This window comes from Miniopterus natalensis, chromosome 1, assembly GCF_054644295.1.
Source record: "Miniopterus natalensis isolate mMinNat1 chromosome 1, mMinNat1.hap1, whole genome shotgun sequence".
Taxonomy (NCBI): Eukaryota; Metazoa; Chordata; class Mammalia; order Chiroptera; family Miniopteridae; genus Miniopterus; species Miniopterus natalensis.
Window position 1 is genome coordinate 159,439,521 of NC_142081.1, and position 14,327 is coordinate 159,453,847.

Below are 14,327 nucleotides of genomic sequence, written 5' to 3' on the forward strand. Positions count from 1 at the left end.
AGGCAAACTCTTGATTTTTCTGTTTATTTTATTGAATAACTAAATGTACAAAAACCACATAGAGTACATTACTAAAGAAAATATTTTATATTTTCAAATATATAATGGATTCTTCACCCAATTATTTCTGTAACAAAACTAAGTATACATATTTTAATACATTTCATTTTTTCTCAAAGACTATGCTATAATTGTAACTACCTTTAGGAACCAAAGTCTAAAGATTTAAACTTGATATGGAGAAAAATGCATGTCAAGTCCTTTGTACCTGATTTGGTGCTGAGGTTGAACTGGTATATTGGCTTGTTCCAGAATCCAGAAGCTACTCCAAACTTTAAAGCAAAGTGAAACCCTTAGGTTGGCCTTGGTTGCTTGAGGAACCTCTGGATGGGGGATGACTGGTTTTGCTCTGCATAGGACAGTCCTTCCCCAGGCCAAGAACTGTTCTCTGGGAACAGGGAACCGAGGTATATACTGTGTTCAGGCATTTGTTTGGGGAGACAGGTGGGGAGGGCCTTATTTGTTATGTCATATTTCTATTGGTAATCACTTCTCCATAAAAATAAAGAGCAAATGAGTAGCTCCAAGTCATTGATGAAACCAATATTTTTCCCACAGTTCTCTCTTGCTTAGTGATACTGAGACCAATGAAAAAGAACCCAAGGGCTAAATTCATTCTGAACACAAGTAGGAAAGCGACTGGCAACTGTGAGAGTGGCAGCAGCTGGGACCTGACTTTTGCGAAGTTCTCCCGGGCTTGACTTATTCTAAGCAGCCTGTGGAGATCTAGAATTTGGACACACTGCTTTGGATCTATCCTTTTACTTTTCCCACTGTCCACTGATCTTAATTTTTATACTCAAAAACAGGGAGAGGGAAAAAAATCTCAGTATCTGTCACAGAATCGCCATAAAACCTAAGGTCACACCCTAATTTCCCATTTAGAGTGTCCATTATGAATTCAAAATTAAACAACCAAAATAAATAATGGGTAGCTAATGAGTTTTTTAAAATCACCTCAGTGATTTCTTAACATAAAGCTGACCTGTCAAATGTGGGTAAAATCCCACTCAGAGGGAAGGTTTGGAATCCTACATAAAAATACAACATGCATTAAAACAAAATTCTTAAATATAAAAAAATTCAAGTGACCATATCCTTACTGATACTTATATAACACAAACAAACTTATAATGAACATTTTAGCACAAAATGCAGTTCATTTCTAGTTAACACATTGAAATAATTGACACTCAAATTCTAACTACTAGAGCATAGATGTCTGAATGAGATTCACATATGTACATATGCATCAAAGTAGAATTTGACTTTGGGCTAGTAAATTTTATTCTAATCCATAGTGTTTATGACTCTTAATTTCAGTTGCTTTTACTAAGAAATTGGGAGAAAACCAAAATTTCTGACACTTAGATGAATCAGAAAATAGCTATAGAGAGAATTATTATCTGTATATTCAGTAAGAAACTATTCTAAAGCTACTGTTTTTCTAACCTATTTCTCTATATAAAAGCTTCTCGATGGTAATCTACTCTTCCAATTAAAGGAAAATATCGTATCCTTTCTCCAATTCTATTTCTGCTGGAAGAGCTACATCATTTTTAATGGTTTCTTCTATATTTTGTATTTTAAAAAAATCTCAGCAACATTTCTTTCTGTAAAATATAAAGCAGCATCAAAAGTATTCATCTAATACTGGCATTCAGATTTTGAAGATATACCTTTATGATGAAGTAACAGTCCTAAAACAAAATGTTCAGAACTGTCAGAGTAACTAGCTATGAGAAAAATCAGATTTATGACCTTTTCTAAAATTTTTAAAGCTCTGCAGGTTTACATCAAAGTGCTCCTAGTGAGAATAATAATGTACTGCACTGAGAAACTGAGACCTCGTCTGGGCCTTCTTAACTTGTCTCTGGACAACTTTAAAAGTCAAAAGATCCGCACCATATGCTATCCTCAGGATCAGTACTACAGGATGTCTTGTAAAAAGATCTTTTGATATTACTGATAACAAAAGCACCTTGGATTGGATCCAAGATTGACATGTGTTATAAATAAATTCTGCTTTATAGTAAGATACATTTAAAGTACAATTCAACATATTTACCATAAAGACTATCTACGTAAATAATAATAAAAGTACTCCTTTGAAGTAAAAAATCTGCTGCTGCTGAAGAAGTGGTCAGTTCCTACTACTATAGCTTAACATGCCTGGTTTGATACCATTTCCTTAGTCTAAAGGAATTTTCATGATCTTTCAACATCTTACAATAATGACCTGGCACTAGTTTAGGTCTATAAAAACATAATTGCCACAAGTCACACAAAAACATGAAAACTAGCACAAATTTCTGAATCTCTTTAAAAAAGGTCTTTGGATAAGAACTATAATGCTTAATGCTGCAGAGGATCCAGAGAAGCACTCTAAATGATGGATAATATTTAATGACGGTAAATAAGAATTATTTTCTAAAAAGCTGAACAATGTCAATTTTAGGTAGAACATAACATAAAATTATTTCATGAAATATAGTCTTGATCTATGCTCTCCTGACAATACACCCAACAGAAAGCTTCCAGTCTATTTGCCGTTTCTTGGCCGATGAGACATTCATCCTTTAATTCTCTGATTGTCTTCCTCAATGATTTTTGGAAACGTTTTTCTCGGTCTAAAACATTCCGCAGACTTTTCTTGGTATCCTCTAGCTCACTGATCACATGATCTAATTTATGCTTAAGTTTCTTTGGACTGTCCATTACACTGTAGCTGTGTTCCTAAAAACATAAACACCAAGTTAGTAGAACACACAGACAAATAGCTGAAAGCTTATAACTAGGCCTCAGCTGTTTCTCCATTTACTGTGCTTAGAGAAGACCGTTAAGTTGGCGATAGTAAGACGTTTAAAGAACATAAGAGGCTAAGGGTGGAAGCAGTATTTCTGGTGCCTGGGGCCTCTTTGTTCTGTGGAAGGCTAGGCAGGCATGAGTATAGAATGCTATGGATGCCATGCACCTCTCATTCCGAGGTAGGTATCTGCTTATGAACTCCATGATACAATCACTATACAGTTTTTGTTCCCTAAATGTGGGCTGCTAAGTTTAAATTTTATCAATCAAACAAACTTACATTGTTAAATTTGTAACTGAGTTACTTTAATTTGAAGAATATTTGACTCTATAAGGGGAGACCGGAAAGGCATGGAGATTAGCCCTTAGTAATTCTATTTGGCATAGCCCTGGACGTTCAAGGCAGTGCAATAAAGCAAGAAAAAGAAATCAAAGTTATTCATATTGGAAAGAAGGAATTAAAACTGTTTTTAACGACAGAAAACATGATGTAGAAAATCTGATAGCTTCTACAAAAAGCTTTGATAATTAATATGTGAATTTAGCAAGTTTTTCATATACAAGATCAATATAGATATCAATTTCCATATACTAGCAATAAATAAAACAATACTATTTATAAAAATGAAGTGAAAAACCTGTCCACTGAAAACTACAAAACATCGCTGAGAGAAGTTAAAAGCCTAAATAAATGAAAAGAGATAATGAATTCATGGGTTGAAAGACTTAAAAAAAGACTTAAAATAGTCTTATTAAGATGGTAAGTCTTCCCAAATGGACTTGCAGATTCAACACAATCCCAGTCAAAATTCTAACTGGCCTTTTTGTAAACATTTACAAAGTGATTCTAAAATTCATATAAAATATGCAAAGACTAAGAATATCCAAAACAACTTTGAAAAAGAACAAAGTTGGAAGACTACCTGATTTAAAGTATTATAAAGTGATAGTAATTAAGATAGTAAAACAGATCTCGTTCTAACATGAATAGACAATGAGATGAATAAATTAAATGCAAGCTTCACTACTCTGTATGTCTATGATGGTTCTTTAAAACCTAAAGATATAACTATTTTTTAAACTAGATATTTCCATATAAAAATATAGTATCTAAAGGGAGGTTTGCCTTTTCTTGGTTGAAATATCCTTGTGAAAACATTCTCTGAACTAAATATGTAACCAAAGGCTTAACTAACTCTAATTTGTTATTGAATTATAATGGCCCTGGGAAGCAGTATTAATTTTGGATATTACAGGTTTTAAAAAAACCTCAAACATGTAAACCCCTGGTACTTTTAAAAGATTTTGAAAGGTTTAATACTAATGGAGAGGACAAATTCATCTTAAAAATATCACCACACCACAACTCCAAATCTATGGGACACAATGAAAGCAGTCCTGAGAGGGAAGTTCATAGAACTACAAGCCTACCTCAAAAACAAGAAAAACTTGTAACAGACTCTCTAACCCTACAACTTAAAAACTTAGAAAGAGCACAACAAGAAAAGCAAGAGTAATTAGAAGGAAGGAGATAATAAAGATCAGAGCAGAAATAAATGACATTGAGACTAAAAAAAACAAAAAAACAAAAAAAACACACAAAAGATTAATGAAACCAAGAGCTGGTTCTTTGAAAAGATAAACAAGATTGATAAACTTTTGCCAGACTCATCAAGAAACAAAGAGAGAGGACGCAAATTAACAAAATCAGAAATGAAAGAGGTGAAATAACAACTGACCCAACAGAAATACAAAGGATTGTAAGAAAATACTATGAACAACTATATGTCACCAAGCTAGACAACCTGGATGAAATGGACAAAGTCCTAGAAAAACATACAACCATCCAAAACTCAATCAGGAAGAGTCAGAAAGCCTGAATAGGCCGATAACTGCTAACGAAGTTGAAGCAGTAATCAAAGGGCTCCCAGCACACAAAAGCCCTGGCCCTGATGGCTTCACAGGGAGTTTTACCAAACATTCAAAGAAGAATTAACACCTTCCCTCCTCTAACTACTTCAAAAAATTCAAGAGGAAGGAAGACTTCCAAACTCTGTTTATGAGGCCAGCATTAGCCTAATTCCAAAACCAGATAAAGACATTACAAAGAAAGAGAATTACAGGCCAATATCCCTGATAAATACAGATGCTAAAATCAACAAAATATTAGCAAATCAGAACCAGCAATATATTAAAAAGATCATACACCATGACCAAGTGGGATTTATTCCAGGGATGTGAGGCTGGTATAATATTCGCAAATCAATAAACATGATATATCACATAAACAAACTGAAAGACAAAAATCATATGATCATATCAATTGATGCAGAAAAAGCATTTGATAAAATCCCACACCCATTTTTGATAAAAACTCTCAGCAAAGTGGGAACAGAGGGATCATACCTAAACATAATAAAGGCCATATATGACAAACCTATAGCCAACATCATACTCAATGGACAAAAACTAAAACCATTTCCCCTAAGAACAGGAACAAGACAGGGGTGTCCACTTTCACCACTTTGATTCAACATAGTACTGAAGTCCTAGTCTTGTCTGTGATCAGACAAGAAGAAAACATAAAAGACATCCAAATTGGAAAGGAGGAAACAAAACTGTCATTATTTGCACATGACATGATTTTGTACATAGAGAATCCTAAAGACAAAACTACTAGATTTAATAAATGAATTCAGCAAGGTAGCAGGATACAAAATTAACACCCAGAAATCGATGGCATTTTTATACACCAATAAGGAACTCTCAGAAAAAGAAAGTAAAGAAACAATCCCATTTACCATTGCAATTAAAAAAATAAGATACCTAAGAATAAACTTAACCAAAGATGTAAAAGACCTGTACTCGGAAAACTACAGTACACTGAAAAAAAGAAATAGAGGAAGATATAAACAAATGGAAAAATATACCATGTTCATAGATTGGGAAAATTAACATCATTAATATGTCCATACTACTCAAAGCAATCTATAAATTCAATGCAATCCCTATTAAAATACCAACAGCATCTTTCACAGATCTAGAACACACTTTGAAAATTTATATGGAACCAAAAAACACCCCGGATAGCCACGACAATCTTGAGAAAGAAGAACAAAGTTGGAGGGATCATAATACCAGATATCAAGTTATACTACAAAGCCACTGTCATCTAAACAATCTGGCATAAGAACAGACATATAGATCAGTGGAACAAAACAGAGAACTCAGTAATTGACCCATGTCATTATGGTCAATTAATATTTGACAAAGGAGGCAAGAACATACAATGACGTAAAGACAATCTCTTCAAAAAATGATGCTGGGAAAATTGGACAGGTACATGCAAAAAAATGAAACTGGACCACCAACTTACACCATACACAAAAGTAAATTCAAAATGGATAAAAGACTTAAATGTAAGGCATGAAACCATAAAAATCCTAGAAGAAAACATAGGCAGCAAAATCTCAGACATCTCTCATAGTGATATGTTTGCTGATACATCTCCTAGGGCATGAGAAACTAAGGAGAAAATAAACAAATGGGACTGCATCAAAATAAAAAGCTTCTGCACAGCAAAAGAAACCATCAACAAAAAGAAAAGGGAGCCCACTGTATGGGAAAACATATTTGCCAACGACACATCTGATAAAGGGTTAATATCCAAAATATATAAGGAACTCATACGACTTAACCAAAGGAAGACAAACAATCCAATTAAAAAATGGGCAAAGGACCTAAATAGACACTTCTCCAAAGAGGGCATACTGATGGCTAAGAGACATATGAAAAAATGCTCAACATTGCTCATCATCAGAGAGATGCAAATTAAAACACAATGAGGCATCACTTGACACCTGTCAGAATGGCTCCATCAACAAATCAACGAACAAGTGCTTGTGAGGATGTGGAGAAAAGGGCACCCTAGTGCACTGCTGGTGGGAATGCAGACTGGTGCAGCCACCATGGAAAACAGTGTGGAGTTTCCTCAAAAGATTAAAAATTGACCTACCACTTGACCCAGTGATCCCACTTCTAGGAATATATCCTAAGAAACCCGAAACACCAATCATAAAGAGTTTAAGCCCCCTATGTTTATAGCAGTGCAATTGACAATAGCTAAGATCTGGAAACAGCCCAAGTGCCCAACAGCAAATGAGTGGATGAAAAAGCTGTGGCACATTTACAACATGGAATGCTATGCAGCTGTAAAAAAAGAAGGATCTTTTATCCTTTGGGACAGCATGGAGAGAACTGGAAAGTATTATGCTAAGTGAAATAAGCCAGTCAGAGAAAGACAAATACCACATGATCTCACTTATATGTGGAATCTAATAAACAAAATAAACTGACAACAAAATGGATCCAGAGACATAGAAGCATGGAATAGACTGAGGGATCTCAGAGGGAAGGGGGGGAGGGGGCAGTGGGTGTAGAGAGATTAATCAAAAAACTTGTATGTTTATAAGCATAACCCATGGACACAGACACTGGTCTGGGGAAGGCCTGGGGGTGGGATGGATGCAGGATGGAGGGGATCAATGGGAGTAAAAAGGAGACATCTGTAATATTTTCAACAATAAAGGTAAAGAAACTTAAAAAAATTTATCAACATTAGCTCAGTGAGTAATTTTACTTACAAAAATAAACTGGGATTGAAATTCTTCAATACACGAGGAAGCACCAACAAGCTGGTGATTGTGGTTTGTGACTGGAAGGGTTTTGAGGGTGAAGTTTTTCCTACAATGCAGCTTTTCTCTTTTCCCCTGTTAAGAAGAGTTAATAACAATTATTGTAGATACTTCTGCCCTTTCAAAATTTTTATTTCTTCCTTACTTTGTATAGTAAAATTAATACATTTCTTTTCACGGAAACTGATTTTAAAAGTCAGTAAATTTTAAGTTCCACTGAAATTACTTTAAAGGAACTTTCCCAAAATCACTCTAAAGTTCATCTAGAAACACAAATTTTCCTAAAAAGGAAGAGTAATAATGAGGAAAAGATATGCCCTACAAGTATTAAAAATATTTTACACTTGCCCTGTCAGTGTGGCTCAGTAACCCATGAACCAAGAGGTCACTGGTTTTATTCCTGGTCAGGGTACATGCCCTGGTTGTGGGCTTGATGTCCAGTAGGGGGCGTGCAGAAGGCAGCCAAATGACGTTTCCATCTCTCTATTCATCTCCCTTCCTCTCTCTAAAATCAACTTAAAAACATACAAAAAATATATTACACAGAAACAAAAGCAAAAAGTCTGCTATTCTCCTAGACAGAAAAATCTAGAAATAGTTCAAGTAGATAAAAGCCTTTAGAATTTAAAAAATGGCATCATAAATAAGTGGAGAAAAGCTATGTCAAAATGAACTAAGAAAACGTTATATCCTTTATACACAATAAAACATGATGAAATTCTGTGTACTAAAAATTTATGTAAAGATAAAAACCACGATGGACTATAAAAAAATTTAGGAAATGTTTATATAATCTTGAGGTAGGAAAGGCTAAAGTCAGACAAGAGAAAATATAGGACTGGCTACTCAACAAAAAAGTCTGAATTTTATAAAAGTATGAAAATAGAAGATGACCTGAACACACATACATACAAAGAAATACAAATGGCTAATAAACATATAAAAATGTAGAAACTCACTAACATTCAGAGATGAATTAAAACAGATGACATTTTTGCCTGTCAATTTTATCAAAAGTTAAAAACACAATACTGAGAGGATTAGAGTGGGCAGACATTTTTATGCATTGCTAGTAGGGGAATAGATTGGTATAAGCCTTTAGGAGAACTGTATCAAACACAAGTCTTAAAAATGAGGCCCTGTCTAGTGTTACTCAGTTGGTTGGAGCGTTGTCCCTTACACTGAAAGGTGGTGGGTTTGATTCCTGGTCAGGGCACATACTCAGGTTGTGGGTTCAATCTCTGGGGTGGGTACGGGAGGCAACGAATGGATGTTTCTCTCCCTTTCCCTCTCTAAAATCAATTTAAAAAATTAAAAAAACAGGATTTCTTTAAAATTAAAAAAATGTGTACAATTTTTGATCCAACAATTGTATTTCCAAGAATTTAGTTTGAGGAAATAAAGATATGTACAAAGATATAGCCCTAGCCGGTTTTGCTTGGTGGTTAGAGCATCAGCCCGAGGACTGAAGGGTCTCAGGTTCAATTCCGGTCAGGGGCATTTACATCTGTTACAGGCTCGATTTCTGGCCCTGGGGAGGAAATCAATCAATGTGTCTCTCTCACATTGATGTTTCCCTCTTTCTCTCTCCCCCTTCCATTCTCTCTGAAAAGCAATGGAAAAAATATCCTCAGGTGAGGAATACAAAAAAAAAAAAATTCAACTACAATAATGTTCATTATAGTGCTCTTTAAAATACTAAAAGATGATAACCTATATACAATAGTGAGGGCTGATTACATAAACTATTGTTCATACATAGAATCAATGGCTATATGGTCATTAAAAATGTTCTATATAGCTGACACCAGCAAGTGCTAGCAAGGATATAGAACCAGAGGAAGTTTTATACACTGAAGGTGGGACTATAAATTGGCAAACCACTGTGGAAAATTATGACAATATCTACTTAAGCTGAACATACACATCCCTAGGAGTTAGCAATTTCACTTCTAAGAGAAGTTATGTATATTCTTCATAAATGTGTGCATAAGTGCATCAAAAGACATGGACAAAAATGTTTGTAGTTGAATGAAAAAAGTATAGTTTATTTCTACAATGGAATATTATAGTGCAAAGAAAATAAATGAACTATTATCACATGCTACAATGAGAATTAATGACACAAATGTAATGTTGAGCTAAAGAAGCCAGAGTACATAGTATATGACTCTGTTTATATAACTGACAATGACATCAATTAACTTTGTGGGTGTAGTGGTTGGGGAAAAAGCATGAGGGAGGCTTCTGGGGTACTGGTAATATTCCATATCTTTCAGGGGAGTTACATGAGTCTATTCTCTTTGTGAAAATTCACTGGTCTATGTATACACTTATGATGTGTGTACTATTCTGCATATATGTTGTACTTCAATATAAAATTTAGTTTAAAAAATTGGTGTTCCATACAGTATTCTTTTAAAAATGTGATCCATAGATCTGTAACATGATCATGTTGGGTGCATGTTATGAAGCGCAGATTTCCTAGACTCTTAACACAAACTTACTGAATCAAATTCTCTGAAAGAGCGATACAGGCTTCTGCATTTTAAAAAGCTTCCTCAATTAAGTCTTAACGTAGGCTAACATTTGAAAGCCACTGTGAAAAAATACAGGGTGAGGCAAAAGTAGGTTTACAGTTGTAAGTACTCAAAACACAGTTTACTTATTTAGAGAAAATCATTTTATTTTTTTTAGGCTAATGATTTTTGTGTTTTGCTTAAAATATTACAAATGCCCCTTTTTCTCCCCAATGACCCATTCTACCCCGTCCCACCCCCCTCCCCAGTCCCTCTCCACACCTGTGTCCATGTCCTTGGGTTGTGCATATATGCATATAAATTCTTTGGTTACTCTCTCCCTCTCCACCCACCCACCCTCCTCCATCCCTCTGACATTCGTCAGTCTGATCCATGTTTCCATGTCATTGAATCTATTCTGTTCAGAGTTTATTCTTGTATTATTTATTCTTGTATTATTTTCCATACAAACATCTGTAAAGCTACTTTTGCCCCACCCTATATTTAACATCATGGAAAACAGTAGTTAAAAGTGGACTCTGGAGCCAACATGCCTGGGTTGAAATCCAGCCTCTGCCATTTAATAGCTGTGTGACTTGGGGAAGGTATTCCAGCTCTCTGGGCCTGTTTCCCCAAGTGGTAAAATGAGGATAATAGTAGTATTTATCTCATATGATTGTTGTGAGGACTAAATGAATGAATAATATATGTGGGTTTGATCCCCAGTTGGGGTGGGAGGCAACCAATCAGTGTTTCTCTCTATCTCCCCCTCTTCCTCTCTCTAAAATCAATTTAAAAAAAAAGAAAAAAAGAGGAGCAAATAAAAAAGAGAATATATATACCGTATAATTCTATTTTCGTAAAACTATATAAATATAGATGAATTTATATATAAACATACACATACAGATGACTAGAAAGCTAACACATCAGAGTGTTAACAGTGTTATCTCTGGATTAAGTGATTATTGTTAATTTTTATTTTCTCTTTAATATCTAATTTCCTATAATAAAAATTTTCTTTATTAGGAAATATTTTTTGAAAGTCAGTAACTTATAGTTTTTTATGCCCACATTTTTTAAGGTCCTCTTACCATGATAGATATTTGACACCTTACTACAGAATAAAAACCCTTTAGAGCAAATGGCATAAGACATTGCACATTTATTAATAAGGAAGAAAGTGAGGCAGTCTCTACTTGATAACTCAATACAAACAATACAGAGTGACCAACAATACAAAGTGACCAAGGCCACATGGGTGCAGTTACACTACTGGACTACTTCCTTGTTTCCAGCTGTCAGGAAGGAGATACCTTTCAATGGAGGTTAATTACTACTGTGGAACCCACAGGCTCTTCCTGAATGGTCCACATTGGAATCAGTCAGTCTAAGTTTTTGGAAGCACACACATACACTTCCAGGAACACGAAGTCAAGAAAGGTATTGAAGGTGAGGCAGCCAACCCATAGCACTAGTACCACTGAGAAAAAACAGAATTCAACTAGAGTTTACTTACCCAATCCTTTTATTTTCTTTTTCAGATCTCTTCTCTCCTTACCTTCTCCTGTTATCGCCTTCTGGTTTTCTTCCTTCCAGTCCTACCTAGGCTTTAAGTTCAAATGTACGTGGCTCTAAAAGTATATGCTGGACCTATTGGAGGCTCTGCTCTTGACTTTTGCTCCAGAGTGAGCAGGACTGCCAAATTGGAACTTTACTTCAACCCTCTTATGTTCCTCTATTTTTCAGATACAAATATTGAATTATGTTAACTCTTAGGGTCAGTACACTTCACCAAACCTTGGTAATGTACAAACATTTCTGAGTGGCTATTGGTAAAATACTCCTACTACACGTTACAAAGTCTGAAGCAGCAGTTTACATATTTAAAAACTTAAAAGGATTTCAAAGCAAGTATGGTTAAGCTTTTTCAACAGTACCATAAAGAGTGAGAAACGGTGGTAAGAAGTATCTCATAAACAAACCTGTAAGTGAGATGGAGAATCAAAGATAGAAGGTATGACTCCAGGTTTCAGTTTAATATTTGGAGAACTTCTGTCAAAATCTGTCTTCTTAAAGTGCCTTGAACACAACACATCTCCTTTTTTAGGCTCCCAAATGCCTGCAGCATTCACATCAAGTCTTTTCATTGCTAATACCCATTTTCTTTTGACATTTTCATCTGTGGGGAATCTAGAAAAAATACAAAAAGTATTTTAAAATTAAACACTATTGATACTCTACTTGAATTAGGGGTGTGACTAAATTAATTCCTTAACCAGTTTGTTATTACTCTTGGGAAATATTATGGAAACCATTAAGATTCATGTTTTAACTGTCACTTTTAATAGTCAGATTTTTCTACCAATCACGCTGTAGACATATGGCCCTCATTTAAATTTTTCTCATGTTATAAAGAAGTTTCAAAAGATATTTAATATAGTAAGATCCACCACAACTGAAGGTTTTTCTTCATCCCAGGACAGACTATATTTGGGCAAAGATCCTTTAGTCCGATTGTAAGCTACACATAAACCACACTGAATTTCTTTGAAGGTGTGTTAAAATGCAAAGTAATGCTAGCAAACGCGGCTTTGATGATATTTTTGTTAACCAGCCTGATGCCTTGGGCAGGTATCTTAAACTTCTAAATTATAAAAGTGTAAAGGTATCCCTGTCACTTCAAATTTAACTAAAAAGGTTATTTAAAAAGAACTTGGGAACTAAAGTTCAAAACTTAAGACTTAAGTAAAACTACTTTTTGCTTTTTAAAACACTTGGCTTCACTACCGCAAAAATCTTACACATGGAAAGTCAGTCCTTTTAACTTGGAATTTGGCAAACAGCGAGAAGCACATCCAATCGCCGAGCAACATTTCACCATGATTTTAGCAACTCATAACAGAACTGAAAGAAAGTTAAAATGGTCAGAGTTAGCACCTTCAAAGCCAAGGGGAACACACCTTTCCTAGTACATTTTAGGTAAGAGAAAGTCCTATTAGAAAGCCAAAGGCAACTCTTTTCTCCCAACACCCGCAGCTCCGCTCCTGAGTTCCCGGGGCCGGGCTCCCTAAGGAGAAGCCGCGTTTAGCGGGCGCCGGGCAGGCGGCTCGTTTCCCAGACCCGCGCGCCTCCCGCCAGGGCTCCTCCCGCAGCTCCGGCCCCGCGCGCCTCCCGCCAGGGCTCCTCCCGCAGCTCCGGCCCCGCGCGCCTCCCGCCAGGGCTCCTCCCGCAGCTCCGGCCCCGCGCGCCTCCCGCCAGGGCTCCTCCCGCAGCTCCCGGCCCCGGCGCCTCCCGCCAGGGCTCCTCCCGCAGCACCGGCCCCGGCGCCTCCCGCCAGGGCTCCTCCCGCAGCACCGGCCCCGGCGCCTCCCGCCAGGGCTCCTCCCGCAGCACCGGCCCCGCGCGCCTCCCGCCAGGGCTCCTCCCGCAGCTCCGGCCCCGCGCGCCTCCCGCCAGGGCTCCTCCCGCAGCACCGGCCCCGCGCGCCTCCCGCCAGGGCTCCTCCCGCAGCACCGGCCCCGCGCGCCTCCCGCCAGGGCTCCTCCCGCAGCACCGGCCCCGCGCGCCTCCCGCCAGGGCTCCTCCCGCAGCACCGGCCCCGCGCGCCTCCCGCCAGGGCGCCTCCCGCAGCACCGGCCCCGCGCGCCTCCCGCCAGGGCGCCTCCCGCCAGGGCGCCTCCCGCAGCACCGGCCCCGCGCCCGGCCCGCCCGCGCCTCGCAGCTCCCGCCGGACTCCCAGGGGAGGAGCGACCCCCTGTGGCACTAGCTCTCGTGGAAACGCGCTCCGTCCAGCACTTCCCCAGGCTGGAACCTTCCATTTACTTCAGGGACTCCCCAATGTCCTTCTACCCCCGAGCCTACGAGGTCCCCGACGGCGCGGCGGGGCGCTCTTCCCGCCTGTCCCCGCGCCTCGGCTGGTGACTGGCACATCGTGGCCGTTCGCGCAGATTCTGAGTGAACGGGGAGCCAGGAGAGCGGCCGGGGGGCAGGGAGCAGGGGACCCGCGCCGCGGAGGGTCCGCGCCCACCCGGGCGGCCGGGCTCCGCCCCTTTCCGCAGGCTGCGGCCACGCAGGGGAGGGCGGGGCCGCCCGGCAGGTGCGGAGGCGGCCGACGGGCTCGCCGCCCCGGGCCGCGGGCGTCTCCGCGCCGCTGCAGTGCGCCGGCCCCAGCTCGGGCGGCCCGCGGCGGGTGGGGGAGAGGAGGCAGCCTAGGAGTCGTTACCGTTAGCGGCGGAGACAGCGA

General features: G+C 38.7%; 1 protein-coding gene across 4 annotated transcripts; it reads right to left on the reverse strand.

The window, feature by feature from the left end:
• Window positions 1-416: 416 nt before the first annotated feature.
• On the reverse strand, window positions 417-14,327 carry THAP6 (THAP domain containing 6). 4 transcript variants are annotated; one of them, XM_087827026.1, is made up of 5 exons: window positions 14,307-14,327; window positions 12,886-12,988; window positions 12,067-12,274; window positions 7,512-7,637; window positions 417-2,796 (listed from the first exon to the last, which is right to left on the reverse strand). In XM_087827026.1, the coding sequence occupies exons 2-5, from the start codon at window positions 12,963-12,965 to the stop codon at window positions 2,542-2,544; spliced, it is 669 nt and encodes a 222-aa protein (XP_087683152.1). In that variant the 5' UTR covers window positions 12,966-12,988; window positions 14,307-14,327; the 3' UTR covers window positions 417-2,541. The 4 variants fall into 4 exon arrangements, with proteins under 4 accessions (XP_087683152.1, XP_087683132.1, XP_087683145.1 ...); XM_087827006.1 differs by lacking the exon at window positions 14,307-14,327 and adding an exon at window positions 13,946-14,067; XM_087827019.1 differs by lacking the exon at window positions 14,307-14,327 and adding an exon at window positions 13,934-14,067.